The sequence below is a fragment of the Engraulis encrasicolus genome, chromosome 10 (genome assembly GCF_034702125.1).
Source record: "Engraulis encrasicolus isolate BLACKSEA-1 chromosome 10, IST_EnEncr_1.0, whole genome shotgun sequence".
Classification (NCBI taxonomy): domain Eukaryota; kingdom Metazoa; phylum Chordata; class Actinopteri; order Clupeiformes; family Engraulidae; genus Engraulis; species Engraulis encrasicolus.
In genome coordinates, this window is record NC_085866.1 from 17424815 (window position 1) to 17437314 (window position 12500).

Sequence of the window (12500 nt, forward strand, 5' to 3'; positions counted from 1 at the left end):
TGTTTGTGTGGTGTATTGTGCCACATTTGTGTCCACCTAATGATCACATGATTACCCCTTTTCAATTCTTTTTATTTGTGTTTTGTTTCCTTATACTCTCCCTCTTATAGTAGGCCATGACTGCATTTCGCCGGTTGTCTATGACAGGAATCTATTGGTAGGATGTCTCCATCCACCTGTCCATCAACCTGTATCCAAGCTAGGTTGAACTAGCTGTCTTCTGTGAACGTGGCCTTTACTCTATATAAGGGCGTGTCTTTATTTTCAATGGTTGCACTGATGATGGTCTGACTGTGACCGAAACGTTTGCACTACACTTGGGTAGCAACTTTTTTGTTTTTCTAATGCAATAAAAAGTTCAACATTGCATTCGGCAGAACGGTGTGCGAGTTCCCCTTCTTTGCTTCAAGTTAATCCACTGGAACCTACGCACCCACCAGGCATCAAGTTCAAAGGCACGGTACCTCCACTGAAAGAAGGTTCACCTAATGATCACACCCACTAAACCAGCCCATAATATTTCAACGTTTTTTCGTTCTACCACAGGATTTCTGGTCTGCCCATAGCCCATCTAAATGATTTAGCACTTGCAACTGCTACAACACCCAAATCGCAATGGTACCACCGCACTTGTAACCATGGATACTAAGGTGGATACAATAGCAAACATAAACCAAGAGCGAGGGAGGGAATGATATTAATACTGAAGATTCAAAAAGCTTTATTGTCTTGTATGTGTTGACAAATGGTGTAATGATCTCAAAAAATGAAGAGCAGGAAACTGTGGCACTCCATTTTCTTATTTTTTTACTAGTTCAAAGGCAAATAGAATGCCCGACGCGTTTCCACCACAATGTCTTTGTCAGGGTGCAAAATGGTGTAATGGTGTTTTGCTCACCTGCACTCCTCCACATCTTTAGCGTGTCCGTCCAGGCTGAACTCCACGGTGCTGGTGTCCATGATGACCTCACTCAGGGCCACGCTGACCATGTGCTGGTCGTAGATGGTGCGGATGTTGATGCCCTCCAGGTTGGCCAGCGTCATCATCAGGTCCTCTCGGCTCACGGAGCGACCAGAGGAATGCTGCCAGTGTTCCTGCAGCGACGAACAGTGTTACATGTAAATGGACACTGTGTAGGATTGTGGCCAGAGTAGGTATTGCAACTATGCTGCTCATTGAAACTGTGCTGCCTTTTGTAAAAACAAAGGAAATACGCCCTCCGCGCTTCTAATTTGACAATCCGGTGCAACCAGAGCAGGACTAAATAATAAGTGCAGAGAGGGAAAAGAATCTGGTGCCACACGGATGTCTATTTCCTGTTATTTATTTTTTCAGTGCAGTAAGACTAACGCTTCGACATGCGTCTTCATCAGAGTCCTCCTGATGAAGACGCATGTCGAAACGTTAGTCTTACTGCACTGAAAAAATAAATAACAGAAAATAGACATCCGTGTGGCACCAGATTCTTTTCCCTCTGTGCTGCCTCTTGCTTGCCAAATTTGATATTTTCATGAAAATTTACCGAGTAATAAACAAATGACCAATGTGCAAAAAGACAAGCAGCAACAAATAGTGTATTTCTGGACATTCAAAATGGCAGACATGGAGAAGATCCACCTTTTCATCTAGAATGCAATTTTCTTATAATTCGATGGTAATGGTAATTATTCATGAAAAAGGTTAACATTTGTGAATGGGCAGCATTGGAAATAAACTACTAAAAATATTATACAGAGCACCTTTAAACAACTTGCGCACATATTCACGCACCACGTGCACAAGCACGAGAACACGAGAACTGTTGTTCTTGGACACCCACCTAGTTGAGGTGCAGTACATCATCACCTCATGTAGTACAGTGGAATCCGCTTATAGTGGTCACGGATATAGTAATCAACCGCTTATATAGATCAAAAAGCTTGGGACAGAATCATTTCTATACAAATGCTGTTTAAATAATTCGTTTACAGTGATCAAAAATCCGCTTATAATGTTCATTTTTGTCATTTTATGAATGTAAACATGTGCAAAAAGTATTGAAAAACTCAGTGTAGCCATTTCATTTTTTACTCCCGCGATTCCTTTCCCGACGTCTGCTTCTGTATATGCCAGATAGGTTGTAAGGGTATTGCGCGAGACTCAACTCGCCACTTTTCCGGGTGGTAGCCTACTGTAGCCTACTCTAGGGGCGCCAACCGAGGAGTGCAAACTCCATACAGTGAATGGGCTGCGCTCTCCCGACAGCACCCCAGTGAACTGCAGGCATGGCTCGACTGAGTGGGGACGCAACCTGTTTACATAGAAACTCTCTGGTGATGAGGCTGTGTAGGCCTACACGTGCTTCTGTCTCGCTAGCCAATGTAGCCTAACGAGTTAACACCGGGCAGCAAGCACGTGAATCATGTCTCTCTTATTCTGGGAATGAAAAACATAGGCTCTTCGAAACGTATGAAAATTTACCAAAAACGAGCCAACGAGATGTTTTGGCGAAGCTTGGCATTCCTCAGGCTACCTTGTGTTTAAACTGCAACAGCTGTACAGGCTGCGTCTCCCCACGAGTCCCTCCCACTCCCCCTCGCCCTTCTCATCTCTCCTATGCCAGCAAGCCCAGCGCGACTTTCCCAATTCCAACCAGTTCTTTGCGTGGCTTTTTTTAAACGGTGTCCAAAAAAAAAAACACGTTGTAGGCTACTACTGTACAGCAGGCTATGCAACAGTGTGTTATTTATCGGCGTGGCAATTTTAAGTGCGCAGTCTTGCGGCGTTTTGCATGCATAACCTGAATCACACTGTGCAGAAACTCGCCAGAAAACGTTTGTCGAATGGGAACTTTACAAACTTATTTGAGATCATAAGAGATGACGACCCGTGCGTGGTCTATGCTTTGAAATGCATGTAAGCCTCGTCTTTCTCAGCGCTCATTTTTGCCAGACAGGTAGAGACAAAAAAGGGGTGAAATAATACAAATTCGGTTTTAGTAATCAATCGCTTACAGTGTTCAAATTGGCTCGGACAAACGTGACCACTATAAGCGGATTCCACTGTATCTCCAAAATGAAATGCTGATGCTACGTACTAGACTTTGAATAGCCAAGATTCATTAGGTTTCAAAAAGTGGAGAAGACGCGCTCACACTATCGCCTAAATAGGCTACTTAACAATTCTTAACTGGGTGCTGAATCCCACAAAAACTTGAATGAATAAATGAAGGGAAGGACAGCACTCAGATTTCTTCTTTGTTTATTCGCCCACGAACGTTTCGGGCAGAGCCCTTCTGTCACACGCTGAAGAAGGGCTCTGCCCGAAACGTTCGTGGGCGAATAAACAAAGAAGAAATCCAAGATTCATTAGGTCTCACCTCCTTAAAGATGATCTGCTTAGCATTGGGGCGGTTTGCGGGGATAAGGCCAGCTTTCTTGTAAAGAAGTCTCTGTCCGTTGCCCACCAGCATCACGTCTGACTTGTCAATGCCCTGGGAGAGTCCACGGGCCAGGATGTATCGGACCTTATATCGCAGCGAGCCCCCATAAGAGTCCAGCTGCAACGAACACGAACACGTATCTCATCATACAGTACACACTGTACTCATTGTGTTGTACTTCACACTTTTTCTCCATTGGTTTGGCTCATCTCTTGAAACAGAGATGAAATTCTTATAACTATACTGTAAAAGATGATTTGGCTAAACAGTTATCCAAACAACCTTTCAGATCAGCCTATTCATGTTTTGGAGAGGACAACCATTAAACTGAAAATTGACAGATCAGTTAGGATAAGCCAGATCTATTTATTTGGAAATGTGCTTAATGTGGCATCATTATGTTAACTGTATGCTATTTGTACATAACCATTAGCAAAGATGCACTAGACACTTGAGACATGTAGGCCTACATAGCATTTGATAACTGATGAAAACAATGAGAACTGCCATTGCTTTGTGAAAAAATGCCCATGTTATTTTGAGAATGTCATCTAAGTTTGTTTCATGAAATGAGTCAAACCATACAAAACTGTACATAATACTCTGGGTGAGTCTGAGTACGATAATAAGGGAAGGCAATAGACAGTCAATTTCTTCTGCTAAGGACTGCACTGGTGGAAGGCACCTTGTTGCCAAGGAACTGTCGAGGCAAAGTCCAGAAGGAGTCCTGATTGAGGAACCGGCGTGACAGATCCACCAGCTGGAACTCCCCCTCGTCTGGGTTCACCAGCATCTGGGTGGAGGTGAGTGGGGGAGTGCTGGGATTTGATGGGAATGTTACATTGACTCCTAAGATTAGATAGATAGATGGATAGACGGATGGATAGATAGATAGATAGATAGATAGATAGATAGATAGATAGATAGATAGATAGATAGATAGACAGACAGACAGATAGATAGATAGATAGATAGATAGATAGATAGATAGATAGATAGATAGATAGATAGATAGATAGATAGATAGATAGATAGATAGATAGATAGATAGAAAAAATAAAGAGAGAAAGAGACACAGACAGTAATAGGTGAGTGAATTATTGTATCTTGAACACCTCCAAGAATGTAACTGTGCCATAAAGAGATTTTTAAGGAAAAAGATATTTGAGATCAGTGCATATAACGAATACTTAAAAACAATACAAAGCTCAAATTAGGGTTTTTTTTAAGTTTAATTACAGTAAATTTGGATATTGACTTAAAATATTATTCAGACACAAATAAAGCCTAAAAGTTTCTCATACACAGAATGGCAACTGTCACATTGTAATATGCTAGTTACAGTAAGTCTGTCTGTAATATTGTGTTTTTTTCTTTAAAAATTGTGTTCCATGCACAGAACAGAGTGCATCGTGGCGTTTCTGTAGCAATAATGAAGATCAACAAAAAATAATCGTCTTTAGGACAGTAGAAGTAATGACGTCCAGTACCTTTGTAGTCGTCCTCGTCGGTGAACCTCAGAGACATCTGGCTGCGGTAGCGGCCTGTGGCTTGGCAGTTCTTGGTGATGCCAAAACAGAAACAGGGAATGCAGCGGCCTGACACGCTAAACTGTCCGTCAGGGCAGTTACCTGATAACAAGTACAGAGAGCTTGACAAAACTAGAGGACAGGGGAACGGGGGGTGAGACATGAGTGGTTGGGGTCAGACCATGTGTACGTGGGGCTGTAAGAGTGATCCTCTACTGCTACGGTGCACTCATCCACCAAACCGTCTACAATAGCAGCTGGAACTGCAGACACTAGGCTAATCTAGAGGAAGTTAGTGAGAGGTGGACAAACTACGCAGCAGGGGGTTACTTAAGCCCTTACATACACACGGTAGCACATATGAGACCACACACACACAGGCAGAGCTCTAAATTAACACTTGCCAACTGGCCAAATTTCAGTTTGGCTGGTTAAAAGACCGACTTACTAGCCACTTTGACCCATTATCGAGTGTGCATTTGGTATAAGATTAACATCTACTAGCCATTTTGATTGATGATGAAAAAATGTTAATTTAGAGCCCTGCACACAGGCACACACAAACCGTACGTGCGCACCAGAAGTGACCACAGCAACCAGAGCAATGGAAGTCAGTATTTTTCGATGGATGGTCAGCGAATTGCCGACCAAAGTGAATTGGGCAACCAGAGTGAAATTCAGAAGTTAACATTCTTGTAATGAGCTATGACACGGTTCGGTGAAAACCAACTGGAAAATTCATATGTTCAAATGTCCCAGGTTGGTAAGCCAGAGTCACTTTGTGATAAACTGAATCAAACATATCAATATCATGTTGAGAGGTAATACAGTGAATTCATTTGGAGATTCCTCAAAGACCTCAGTACCTGATCGCTTTGGTCGCTTTTGCTCTGAGCATACAGAAAGCCATTCTTACGCGCACACACACACATACACACACACACACACACACACACACACACACACACACACACACACACACACACACACACACACACACACTAACACACACACACAGCACTCGGAGTGGGTACCTGGCTTCTGAATGAGAGTGAGGACGCCATCTGGAATGGCGAACACCAGGCCTTTGGCATTGATGGCCTCACAGGTGTAGGCACCTTGATCGCCCTCCTTCACATCCCGGATGGTCAGAGTGCCTCGTCCATTCTCACTGGTCATTGTGATTCTGTGAGCACACACACATACATACACCAACGCAACAGTCACACATGCACGCAAGTACACCCATGTTTTTCAGCAAGCTTTGATTGATTCCAATTGAGGCATGAATAAAAGTTTGCTGAAAAACATAATAACTTAATAATAACTTTGTTTTTTATAGCATCTTTCATGGAACCCAAGCTCTCTTTACACGGCAATATAAAAGGGGCTTAACACAGCTAGAATTGTTGAATTCTTTCCCTCTGCTTCTGCACTTTAAAAGGACAGCGGTGATGGCCATACATTTCTTAGCATGCAAGTGGCACCAAACCTGAGCTGGACTTTAAACACTACAGCTATAGTAAAAAAAAGAAAACAGCAAAGGCTGTATTTTGTAAGGATGCTTAGGAAGACTTGACTGAACCACCAAACTCTCACCCTCTCCGGCCTACAGAGGACTAATAGCAGAGAGAGTATACAGTATAAGAATCTCTGTTAGTAGTGCATAGAGCATCCTCACAGCATAGGCATCACTGTCTGGTATGGCAACAGGTTGAAAAAGGTAGGTCTGCACACTGCCGATCAGTTCTAAAAATAAACTTTATTATTTAAAAAGTAACGTTTCGATCACGCTGGATCTTCATCAGGCATATTTTTTGTCTGGCACCTGCACAGCAACAAGTGTTTTTGGATGTGCGCACCCTACCCAAAACTGGTATGGCAACATCACACAGGCTGAAAGGAAGCCTCTGCAAAGAATAGTCAAGACTGCAAAGAGCATTATAGGCACAAGACTTCCCCCTGTGGACTCCATGTATGTGCAGCACAGCAAAAGAGAGCAGAGAGATTCATTTAAGACCCACTCCATTCAGCTAACTATCTGCTCAGACATGAGCAGTGCACATACAACCTGGGATACAGTAGAGTGGATAGTATTTCATAAAAAACAGGATTTTAACAGCTTTTTCCCTGCAACAGTCAGAGTGATGTAAAAACAGAAGATTTGACTAACTTTACATCTTCTTCTCTATTTGAGTTCTCTACTTGAATCACTTTTTAATGTATTTTGTCGATCCTCTTTCTTCTATTTTTTGACTAAGGGGGTCTGCACAAGAACTCCAATGTGCCTGGACTGGTGCAAGTGGCTAATAATTTGAACTTTGTATAGTAATGTCGTCGTTGCGGCGGCATAGCTCTAATTGCTGTCTGAAATTCCTGATCAGGAATGAGATGTGTGTAGGACACATAATTACTGACGGACACAGTGGGAGACAAGGGAATTCACTGTATCTGATCAGTGGAATGTCTCTGCTGTGCTGATGTGTTTTTCATGTGTTGTAAGAACATGTTTGTGTATGCGTGTACCGTATGTATGTGTGTGGGGGTGTGTTTTGTGATGGAAAAGAATGGTCCTCAGTCTGTCCATTGATAGTCCTTACTTGAACCATTTATCAGATATTTAATTTATTTTATTGTGTGGAGTAGAAAGATGTGTCAGACACTACAGCCACTAGCTGTGTGTGTGTGTGTGTGTGTGTGTGTGTGTGTGTGTGTGTGTGTGTGTGTGTGTGTGTGTGTGTGTGTGTGTGTGTGTGTGTGTGTGTGTGTGTGTGTGTGTGTGTGTGTGTGTGTGTGTGTGTGTGTGTGTGTGTGTGTGTGTGTGTGTGTGTGTGTGTGTGTGTGTGTGTGTGTGTGTGTGTGTGCATGTGTGTGTGTGTGCGCATGTGTGCGTCACTCTCACTCACCGGGAGCTGACAGGAATGTGTCCCCAGTTGAGCCTCCAGGTGATGATGGGTGTGGGTGTCCCCACGGCGGAGCAGCTGAAGGTGACCGTACCGCCCCTCTCAACCCTCATGGACTCCTGAGGAGGGGTGGTGACGGTGGGGGGCACTAGGGGAAACGGACAAAGAGGAACCATCTTGGTGCTTCATCACTCACAACACATACAATATGTCAATTTCATCTTTGAAATATCCACTAGTGCACACTTCAGTATGTACATGAAAGTGCATGGATACAAACACACATGTGCACATACACACACGCACGCACACACGCACACACACACACACACACACACACACACACACACACACACACACACACACACACACACACACACACACACACACACACACACACACACACCCAGCCACTACTTACAATCTCACACACACATTCACTCCTGTGCTTCGCGCACATACACACACGCACGCACACACGCACACACGCACACACACACACACACACACACACAAGCCATACTCACCACAGCCATACTCGTCGGATCGGTCAGCACAGTCAGGCTCCTCATCACACTGGTAGCTGGCCGGGATGCAGGCCCTGTCGCTCAGGCACACAAACTGCTCTGGCGCACAGGTGTCCCCAGGACGCTTTGTGGCTGTGGATCCACACCCAGCGATACCACACACACACACAGACGCACACGCACACACACACGCAAGCACGCACGCAGTCACGCACGCAGGCACGCACGCACGCACACACACACACACACACAATTGAAATGGAAGACATGGAGGACAGAGGGGGATGACGTGAGACAGGAACATAGATAACAGAATAGTGGGATTTGAACCATACCATGGCAACACACTTGAAAACAGGGCTCTGGACACAAAGGCTTCTACTCTATATTCTGGAGGTGAAGGTAGAGTCATTTTTTTGTAGTTTACTTTTTGCGGCCCATTCACAAACATTATGTTTTTCATTTTTGTTTACCCCTACCATAAGTATTCTTAATGGCTGGGAAAATTACACTTTCCATGCATAAAAAAGGCAGATATTCTCAGTGTCAGCCATTTTGAATTTCTAGTCAGACATGTTTAGCAACAAAACATTCTGTAGTATATGTTAGTAAATGTTGACGAAAAGGTCTAACTTTGGAGTGGGCAGAAAAGATGTCATAGGCAAAATAGTTGCAATGCCTACATTGATCACAATCCTACATACTACAGTTGCATATACCAGAAGCTTGTAACCCCTGTAAAACCCCAATCAATAAAAATATGATCACAACAGATGATGTCAGAGAGCTATGGAGGAGAGAAGGGTATAAATAAACATTACATGACATTACACTGCCTCAGCTGACACTTTTGTCCAAAGCAACTTAGAGATTATGCATCTAAGAATCCTGGTCCTAACCTACGTTGACCCTATGACTCTACGATCTCTTTCTATCTCTTCTTCTTTCTACCTCTGCCTTCCTGCTATCTCTGCCTCTCCTCTCTTCCTCTCATTTTAAATCCACCTCTAACAATTATGTTCTTTTTCCTCATTTGTTCACTTTGAGTTGCATCCCTTGTATGATACAGTGCTATACAAATACAATTATTATTATATTATATTGCAGGGTATTGGTTACTGTCTCTGAAGCAATGTGGGGTTAGGTGCCTTGCTCAAGGGCACTTCAGCCATGAAGGGAGGAAGGGATTGGTAAGGTTGTGGATTGAACCTACAACCCTGTGCTCTACAGTCTGACTCCTTAAAGGGACACTGTGTGAGATTTTTAGTCGTTTATTTCCAGAATTCATGCTGCCCATTCACTAATGTTACCTTTTTCACGAATACTTACCACCAGCATCAAATTCTAAGTATTCATTATGACTGGAAAAATTGCACTTTTCATACACTACTACTACTTCGTACTTGGACCATACTAGAAAATATTTGTTTAATACTTAGTAAACTTTCATGTAAAGATCAAATTTGGCAATAGGCAGCCCAATTTCAGTAAGCAGCATAGTTGCAGTACCTTTTTTGACCATTTCCTGCACAGTGTCCCTTTAACCCACGACTGATATGGAGGAGAGAAGGTTTTAAGTTGAGTGTGAGGGAGAAAATGAGAGACTCACGGCAGTCGATCTCATCTGAGTTGTCCTGGCAGTCGTTGTCACCGTCACACCTCCACAGCTTCAGAGCACAGCGTCCGTTAGCACACTTGAACTCATTAGGCTCGCATGGAGAGGGTGTGCCTACACACACACACACACACGCACACAGAAACACACACAGAAAAGAATCACAGGTCACTACTCACACATCACATGTTGCAATTTCTGATTGTAATTTACACACACATGCACACATACACATGCACACACACACACATGCACACACACACATGCACACACACACACACACACACACACACACACACACACACACACACACACACACACACATACACACACACACACATACACACACTCGCGCACACACATGAACAACTATTCATATGTAAATGTCAGCAGAAACACTCCTCAGGTGAGAGAGATGTGTGCGAGGGATGAGAACAAATGAGCATGTGACATGATGTGCTTGGAGCGGTGCGTTGCAATGTTTCTCGTACCACATCGGAACTCGTCGCTGCCATCTTTGCAGTCTCGCTCGCCGTCACACAGGTACTCCCTGGAGATGCACTCCCCACTCTGGCAGGTGGCCTGGTCGGACCTGCAGGGCTGCGACGGGCCAGGGCCGGGGCCGGGGCCGGGTCCGGGACCCACGGGGGTCGGGGGACGTGGGGGAGCAGGTGTACGCTCTAACAACATTCACATACGCACACACACACGTGCGCAGACACACACCATTGTTTCACACGTACAGAGAGAGAGAGAGAGAGAGAGAGAGAGAGAGAGAGAGAGAGAGAAAGAGAGAGAGAGAGAGAGAGAGAGGAGAGATATAGAGAGAGAGAGAGAGAGAGAGAGAGAGAGAGAGAGAGAGAGAGAGAGAGTAATGTTATGAATGTCCTGGGCTGTTTTTCGGTATTTTGTTGGTTTAGCAATCTGATGCTATTTCAAACAGATTAACCAGACATATTAACCCATTGATGCCTGATGTTGCGTTGCACAACATTGGCCCTGGCGCACTGGAGCTGCATTACACAACATTCAGGCTCATGTGATTTGAGACAACTTTATTAAAAATCTCTGTTTGTTTGAGATGAATGAACACATTATAATGAAAGATGAGGGTCTTGGCGTTTAAATGCAACTTAGTGCATATTTTGATGTGCTTCAGACGCTGAGATATTTAGGTTTTTATAGGCGGAGGGCAGCTTTTCTAAAAAAAGGGCTCAGGCATTCAGCACCCTTTTTTGAAGGTGCCTTAGTCGTCAATGGGTCAACAGAGCAGGCAAAGCGTAATCACACCAAAAGCAAATGGGTCTAACTTGGTAATGGTAATCTTGTAAGGAACCATCAGATTGAGCCTAATGTTGTCTTAATCAAAGCCGTATGGTCCAAGTCATACTGACTGCAATTGTCACAACATGCATTATTCTTTAGCCAATGACAAAACAATTCTCCAGTTTACACTTTAAACAGAAGTGAAAACACACCTACCCCTAAACTGTGAGTAAAAATGTCACACAACAATCTCATGCAAACACGTACTGTACATGACAATCATGTTTAAATCTCATGCAGAGTACAGGGTGCTGTGGCATGGTTCCACTCTTGCACCCCACTCAACATCACCACTCCAAAAGTGTGAATCCCTTATAAACCAAAGATAACACCAATAACTTGTATGTTTAAAAGTGCATGTACACAGTATACTAGGCCTACAATAGTTGTATGTTCAAAGTACCTTACAAAGTTAGGACATGAGTATTTCCAAGGTCTTGAAAGTGGAGGTAGTACAGGTAGGCTACAGGCTACACTTATTCTGGGATACTTAAAGCCTATCAACACAAGAGTGTCTTTTATACAACACTTTCAAAACCCACCTAACAAATTGAATGGCAAGCTGTTTTTGGAATGATGGCGGTAGAATGACAAACACCTAGACCTTTTTTAACAAGTTTGACAAAGGATGGGAAGTAAAAATGTAAAACTACATTCCTGTCTGTATCATTAAGATGTACATGTAAATACTTTACAAGTGTGAATGTCTATTTTGTTGTCATTATTTTGTTTTATTGTACACATGTCATTTTATTTTGTACGAGGGTTTTGTAAAATTTGTTTTTGTGTTAGTGTCTTTGTGTTAGGGACTACAAATGAAACATATCTTCAAACACAAATATTCATGCCTGCAAATTTGCATTCTCATTTCATTTCAACATTTTGTAGTTCGAAAAACACACATAGTACACTTTCACACCAAGGCCAGACTCCAGATATGCCTTAACACCAAGAGACAAACCTGAAAAGACATTGAATTTTGCACCCGGCTTGTTGGGTTTTTGAGGGAAATGTCGTTTTGGTTGACTCTCGACAATGCTGGTTTGAACATGGCTGGTTTGAACACGGCTGGTTACAACTCGGGTTTCAACTCGGGTTTCTTCAAAACCAAAACATATTACATGTTAAATTTCATGTGCACTAGCACACACACACACACACACACACACACACACACA

The 12500-nt window shown here is 43.3% G+C and overlaps 1 protein-coding gene across 20 annotated transcripts in view; it reads right to left on the reverse strand.

The window, feature by feature from the left end:
* The window catches only part of hspg2 (heparan sulfate proteoglycan 2), a 143088-nt gene that overhangs the window by 83679 nt on the left and 46909 nt on the right, over positions 1-12500 (reverse strand). For 16 of the 20 annotated variants that reach the window (XM_063208226.1, XM_063208225.1, XM_063208221.1 and 13 more), the window contains 10 exons: positions 12284-12421; positions 10488-10676; positions 9991-10110; positions 8382-8513; positions 7858-8002; positions 5986-6137; positions 4913-5083; positions 4108-4271; positions 3360-3539; positions 899-1095 (listed from right to left, as the gene is read on the reverse strand). In XM_063208226.1, coding sequence (XP_063064296.1) covers positions 899-1095; positions 3360-3539; positions 4108-4271; positions 4913-5083; positions 5986-6137; positions 7858-8002; positions 8382-8513; positions 9991-10110; positions 10488-10676; positions 12284-12421 — 1588 coding nt within the window. The remainder of the gene's footprint in view (positions 1-898; positions 1096-3359; positions 3540-4107; positions 4272-4912; positions 5084-5985; positions 6138-7857; positions 8003-8381; positions 8514-9990; positions 10111-10487; positions 10677-12283; positions 12422-12500) is intronic. The other 4 variants (XM_063208224.1, XM_063208239.1, XM_063208238.1 and 1 more) reach the window with 2 other exon arrangements.